We start from the raw sequence: 6,336 nt of genomic DNA on the forward strand, positions 1-6,336 counted from the left end.
GGGGACACCGGCCTCCTTCTCCGAACACTGGGGTGTGACACTGGGGGGCCACCGAGCACTTTCTCGGGGCACCGGGGAGACATTGGCCACTGAGAGGGGACATTGGACCCTTCTCCGACCACTGGGGGGGACACCAGGAGGACACTGGGCTCTTCCTCGGACCCTGGGGAACAGCGGCCACTGGGAGGGACACTGAGCCCTTTTCTGGGCATCGGAGGGGGGACACCGGCGGGACACCAAGCCCTTCCCCGGACACGGGGGTGATGCCAGGCCCCGTCCCCAGGCATAGCCCGGGCTGTGGGGCCAGCCCCGGTCCCCAGCAGGGCCTGCAGCTCCCAGGGCAGGGACAGGATGCCAGGGGCCTCTCCAGTCAGCCATCTCCCAGGGGTGCCCTTGGGGCCCGGGGCTGTCTCTGAGGAAGGAGAAGCTGGGGAGAGCATCACACCTTTATTGTGGATATCACAGGATCATAGAATGGTTGAGGTTGGGAGGGACCTCTGGAGATCATCTAGTCCAACCCCCCTGCTCAAGCAGGGTCACCTGCAGCACRTTGCATGGGATCGCATCCAGGTGGCTTTTGAATATCTCCAAGGAAGGAGACTCCACAACCTTTCTGGGCAACCTGTGTCAGCTCAGTCACCCTCACAATAAAAAAATCTTTTCCTTAGATTCAGGTAAAACTTTCTGTATTTCAGTTTGTGCCCATTGCCTCTTGTCCTATCGCTGGGCACCACTGAAAAAAGTCTGGCCCCATTCTCTCTACACCCTCTCTTCAGATACTTAAACACATTGATAAGATCCCCCCTCAGTCTTCTCCAGGCTGAACAGTCCCAGCTCTCTCAGCCTTTCCTCACAGGAGAGATGCTCCAGTCCCCTAATCATCTTTGTAGCCCTCCACTGGACTCGCTCCAGTAGCTCCATGTCTCTCTTGTATTGGGGAGCCCAGAACTGGACACAGTACTCCAGATGTGGCCTCACCAGGGCTGAGTAGAGGGGGAGGATCACCTCCCTCCACCTGCTGGCAACACTCTTCCTCATGCACCCCAGGATACCATTGGCCTTCTTGGCCACAAGGGCACATTGCTGCCTCATGCTTAACTTGGTGTCCACCAGCACTCCCAGGTCCTTCTCCGCAGAGCTGCTTTGCAGCAGGTCAACCCCCAACCTGTACTGGTGCATGGGGTTATTCCTCCCCAGGTGCAGGACCCTGCACTTGCCTTTGTTGAACTTCAGGAGGTTCCTCCCTGCCCATCTCTCCAGCCTGTCCAAGTCTCTCTGAATGGCAGCACAGCCCTCTGGGGTATCAGCCACTTCTCCCAGTTTTGTATCATCGGCAAACTTGCTGAGGGTGCACTGTCCCTTCATCCAGGTCACTGATGAAGAAGTTGAACAAGACTGGACCCAGTATTGACCCCTGGGGGACACCGCTATTTACTGGCCTCCAGCTAGACTTTGGGCCACTGATGACAACCCTTGGAGCTCTGCCATTCAGCCAGTTCTCAATCCACCTCACCGTCCACTCATCTAACCCACACTTCCTGAGCTTCCCTATGTGGATGTAATGGGAGACAGTGTCGAAAGCCTTGCTGAAGTCAAGGGAGACAACATCCACTGCTCTYSCCTCATCTACCCAGCCAGTCATTCCATCATAGGAGGTTATCAGATTGGTTAAGCATGATTTCCCCGTAGTGAATCCATGCTGACTACTCCTGATCACCTTCTTATCCTTCACACACAGTAGTGCACATGTACTGCTTGCGCACCCTCGTATACACACACACACGCACACACCACAAACACACCTGCACCCCTGCACACCCTCCACACATCCCCCCTACACACTCCCTTGTGCACACACACACCCCTTCACACCCCCTTGCACACACATCCCCCACTTCACACCCCCTCTGCCCACCCCAAACCCTCCCCTCTGCGACCCTGGACAGCTGGAGCTGGAGGGCAGCTCAGGGCCCCCCACCCACCTCAGCCAGGGGGCCCGGCTCTGCGGGGGCCACCGCCGGAGCCCTCTCTGGGGCCCTTGCCTGGGCCACCCCTGGGGCCACGAGGGTGACGTCCGAGGCCACCAGGGTGGCCTCCGGGGTGGCCGTGGGGACTGGCTGCAGCCAGGGCCGCCGCACGGCAGGCAGCACGGCGCGTGGGGGACTGCGGTGGGCTGGCTCAGGGGCCAGCAGCCCCCGCAGCAGGCTACGGGCAGTGGGGCTGAAGCGGTGCCAGCGGGGTGGGCAGGGCCGCCAGCCCCCCGGGTCCTGCAGCCACCGCTCGAAGGCCCGGTAGTGGCGGTCAGTGGCTGTGGCCCAGGGGAAGTAGCCGGTGAGGGCCACGAAGAGGAGGACGCCCAGCGCCCAGGCATCGAGGCTGGGCTGGGCGGGCAGCTGGCGGCCCGACGGCAGGCGGCATAGCTCGGGCGCCGTGTAGGGCAGCAGGGCCGGCGGGCGCTCCACGGGGCGGCCCTGCGGCCGGCTCTCCCCGAAGTCACTCAGCTTCACCCGCCGGCACTCGGGGTCCAGCAGCAGCACGTTGTCGGGCTTGACGTCGCCGTGCACCAGCCCCTTGGCCCCCATGAAGTCCAGGGCGCTGGCCAGCTGCAGGGCGCAGCGCCGCACCCGCACCTCGGGCACCCCCACCTGCGGCAGCCTCGCTGTGGCACCCGGGGGGTGGCGCCTGCTGCACCCGGCCCCCATGCGCCCGGTGTCCCTGGTCCCCAGTGTACCCAGTTCCCCTGGTCACCAGTGCGCCCAGTGCCCCAGGTTCTCGGTTTGCCCAGTGCATCCAGTGCCCCTGGTTCTCAGTGCTCCTGGTGCACCCAGTGTCCCTGGTCCCCAGCGCACCCAGTATCCCCACACCTTAGTGCACCTAGCGTGCTGGATTCCCCAGTCCTCCAGCGCTCCCAGTGTCTCCAGTCCCCAGTGTCCCCAGTGCCCCTGCACTCTAATGCCCCTATGCCCCACAATCCCAGGGTCCCAGTGCTCCCAGTGCCTCCAGTGCCCATGGGTTCCTGGTCCCCAGTGCTCCGAGTTTCTCCTAGTGCCCCCCCCTCCCCCAGTTTCACTCCTGGACACCCTGGAAGCTTCCTTTGTTCTCCCAATGCCCCGCAACACCCCCAGCCCCTCCAGTCCTCCCAGTCCTCCCACTGCCCCCAGCCTCAGCCCCAATCAGTGCTCCCAGTTTCCCCAGCCCTCCTGCCCCCCAGTCTCCCCAGTGCCCCCATTGGCCCCAGCACCTTCAGGCCCCCCAGTTCCCAGTGCCCCCCGTGCCCCCAGCCCTCCTGTCCCTCAGTTCCCCCATGCCCTCCCCAGTGCCCCCAGCCTCTTAACTCTCCCAGGCCCCCAGCGCCTCCCCAGTGCCCCCCCAGCGCCGGGGCCCACCTCGGGCTGGAGGATGGAGAAGAGGTCACGGGCCAGGGCGAGCTCCTGGGCGAAGACGTAGTGCCGGGGGGTCTGGAAGGCGATGCCCAGGGCGCCCGCCACGCAGGGGTGGGCTGCCAGGCTCAGGGCGATGCAGTACTCGGAGAGGAAGGCCTCGAGCCCCCCCGTCCGCTTGGCCACGAACTTCAGGGCCAGCGGGGTCCCTGGAGGGGGCAGTGGCGAGGAGCCCATCACACCCCCGTCACACCCTATCACACCACACYGCCTGTGCTTGGCCACGAGCTTCAGGGCTAGCGGGGTTTTGGGGGTGGAGGGGGGCAAAGAGCCCRCCACACTCTCCCCCAATGCCCTGCTTGGCCATGAACTTCTAGGCCACCGGGCCCCTTTGGGGGTGAGGAGCCCATCACACTCCTGTCACACCCCCTTAACACCCAAGCACACCCCAGTGCCCTGCTCAGCTATGAACTTCAAGGCCAAAGAGGTCCCAGCAGGGCCCCGAAGGGGACAATCACATCCCTCTCATACACCCCCCGCTCGCCCCCAACCACACCCCCATCACACCCCATTTCACSCACATACACCCCTGCTTGGTCCCAACTTTAGGGACAGTGGGGTCCCTAGGGGTGGGTGGGTGTGAAGAGCCCATGATACCCCTGGGACACCTCCATCACCCCTGCTAATACCCCCATCAACCTCCTGTCACACCCCCATCACACCCCCRTCAATACCAGTCACACCCCGGAATACCCCCAATAACAATCCTCTGCCTGTCACTCCATAATCACACCCCTGTCACACCCCATTGCACCCACACATATCCTCAGGCCCTTCAGGGCCAGCAGAGACTCTGGGAAAGCAGGGGCAGAACCTGTCACACACCTCCCCGCCATCACACCCCACTCACACCACAATCACCCCCCCATCAACCCCTCTTCTCTATCACACCCTTATCACAGCCCTGTGCTCCCCCATGCCCTGCTTYGCCATGAAATTCAGGGCCAAGGGGGTCCCTTGGAGGGGGGAAAAGAGCCCATCACACCCCCATCACACCCCCATCAACCTCCCCATTACACCCCACATCAACCCCAATAATACCCCCATCACACCCCCCAATCACACCCCCCCCATCATAGTCCATTGCTCCCCCATGCCCTGCTTGGCCATGAAATTCAGGGCAGAGGGGTCCTGGGCGGGGGGTGAGGGGGAGAGCTCAGCACCCATCACACCCCCATCACATCCCCTCACCCCACCATCACACCCCCTTCGCAGCCCGTTACACCACCCAAATACTCCTCCTGGCCAAAAATTTCAGGGCTGGGGGGGTCCCTGGAGGTGGCAGCACCCATCAGACCCCATCACATCCCATCAGACCCCATACTCCACTTTGCCCACAYGTTCGGCAGGGCTGGGGGGGTCCCGCACCCAGCAGTGCCCATCGCACCCCATCAGCACCCGATACACCCCCATCACATCCCGACCGTACCCCGCTGTTGGTGCAAGGCCAGCACCACGTGGCCGAAGGCGCCCTGGCCCAGCAGCCCCAGCACCCGGTAGGTCTCGGACACCTCCAGGCAGGGCAGGTTCTGCGCCGTCAGCGCCGCCAGCTCGTCCAGCCACTGCGCCAGYGCCATGGCTGCGGGGACAGGGACACACACCCATGCTGTGGGTGCTCTGAGCACCCATTGAGTGGGCACCCACGGTGTGAGTACCATGAGCGCCCATGACACAGGCACACGCAGCGTGGACTCTACAATTGGCGCAAGCACCAATGGAGTGGGCACTGTGAGCACCCACAGCATGAGCACCCATGGCATGAGCACCCATGGTGCGGGCACCCACAGCACAGATGCTGAGAGCACCCATGGCACGAGCACCCATGGCGTGGGCACTGTGAGCACCCACGGTGCAGGCACATGTAGCCTGGGCTCTACCAGCACCCATGGCATGAGCACCCACAGAGCAGGCACTGTGAGCACCCACCACATGAGCACCCATGGTGTGGGCACCCGCAGCGCAGAGGCTGAGAGCACCCATGGCACAAGCACCCACGCTGTGGGTACTGCGAGCAACCAGGACACAGGCACCCATGGTGTGGGCACTCACGGTGTGGGCTCTGTGAGCACCCACAGTGTGGTCACCCAAGGCAGGGGCACTGCCTGCACTGTGAGGCACCATGGGRCACAGCATGGGCACCCTGGGGCACCGTGGGGCTCCCCAAGCTATGGGCACTGTGAGGCACTGTGCAGCACCCTGGAGCAGGGCATAGGCACCCCACGGGCCCCCTGAGGCCTCCTGGGGCACAATATGGGCACCACGAGCACCCTGGCGCACCCCAGGGAAACAGCATGGGCTCTGTGGGGCACCTTGGGGCACCCAGAACCACCTTGGGGCACTGTGGGGCACCCTGGGGAACAGCATGGGCACCCTGGGGCACTCTGGAGCACTGCAAGTCATGGGCACCCTGAAGCACCCTATAGCATGAGCACCATGGAGCACCGTGGCACACCCCACACCATGGGCACCCTGAGGCACCCAGAGGAACAGCCTGGGCACCCAGGGCCCCCCTGGACACTGTGGGGCACCTCTCACCATGGGCACCCTGGGGCACCCCACACCGTGGGGCACCCTGGGGCACCATGGGGCACCACGGGGCACAGCATGGACACCCTGGGGCACCCCCCATCACGGACACCCTGGGGCACCCCGCAGCACCCGGCCCCTCCTCTTGGCCCCTTCCCGCCTGCCCATCCAGCAACACCCCCGAAATAGGACCCAGGCATCCTGGCCCTCCGCCACCCCTGCCACCGCCCCCCCTCACCCAGGGGCCCGGAGGGGACCCAGGCATCCTGGCTGGGCAGGAGGCACTGCGGGGTCCTACCTGCCCCTGCTCTAAACAGACTTGCCCACCACCCGCAACCCTATCTACCCCCCCAGCCCTAGATTTGCCCTC

At 64.0% G+C, this 6,336-nt stretch overlaps 1 protein-coding gene across 1 annotated transcript; it reads right to left on the minus strand.

Annotated features, from left to right (window-relative positions):
- Positions 1 to 1,964: 1,964 nt before the first annotated feature.
- LOC112977348 (serine/threonine-protein kinase SBK2-like) lies at positions 1,965 to 5,017 on the minus strand. Its single transcript, XM_026089595.1, has 3 exons — positions 4,870 to 5,017; positions 3,387 to 3,589; positions 1,965 to 2,645 (listed from the first exon to the last, which is right to left on the minus strand). Exons 1-3 carry the CDS (start codon positions 5,015 to 5,017, stop codon positions 1,965 to 1,967), a joined length of 1,032 nt encoding a protein of 343 aa, XP_025945380.1.
- Between the last annotated feature and the right edge of the window lie 1,319 nt (positions 5,018 to 6,336).

The sequence above is a fragment of the Apteryx rowi genome, unplaced genomic scaffold (genome assembly GCF_003343035.1).
Source record: "Apteryx rowi isolate R43461 unplaced genomic scaffold, aptRow1 scaffold_821, whole genome shotgun sequence".
Taxonomy (NCBI): Eukaryota; Metazoa; Chordata; class Aves; order Apterygiformes; family Apterygidae; genus Apteryx; species Apteryx rowi.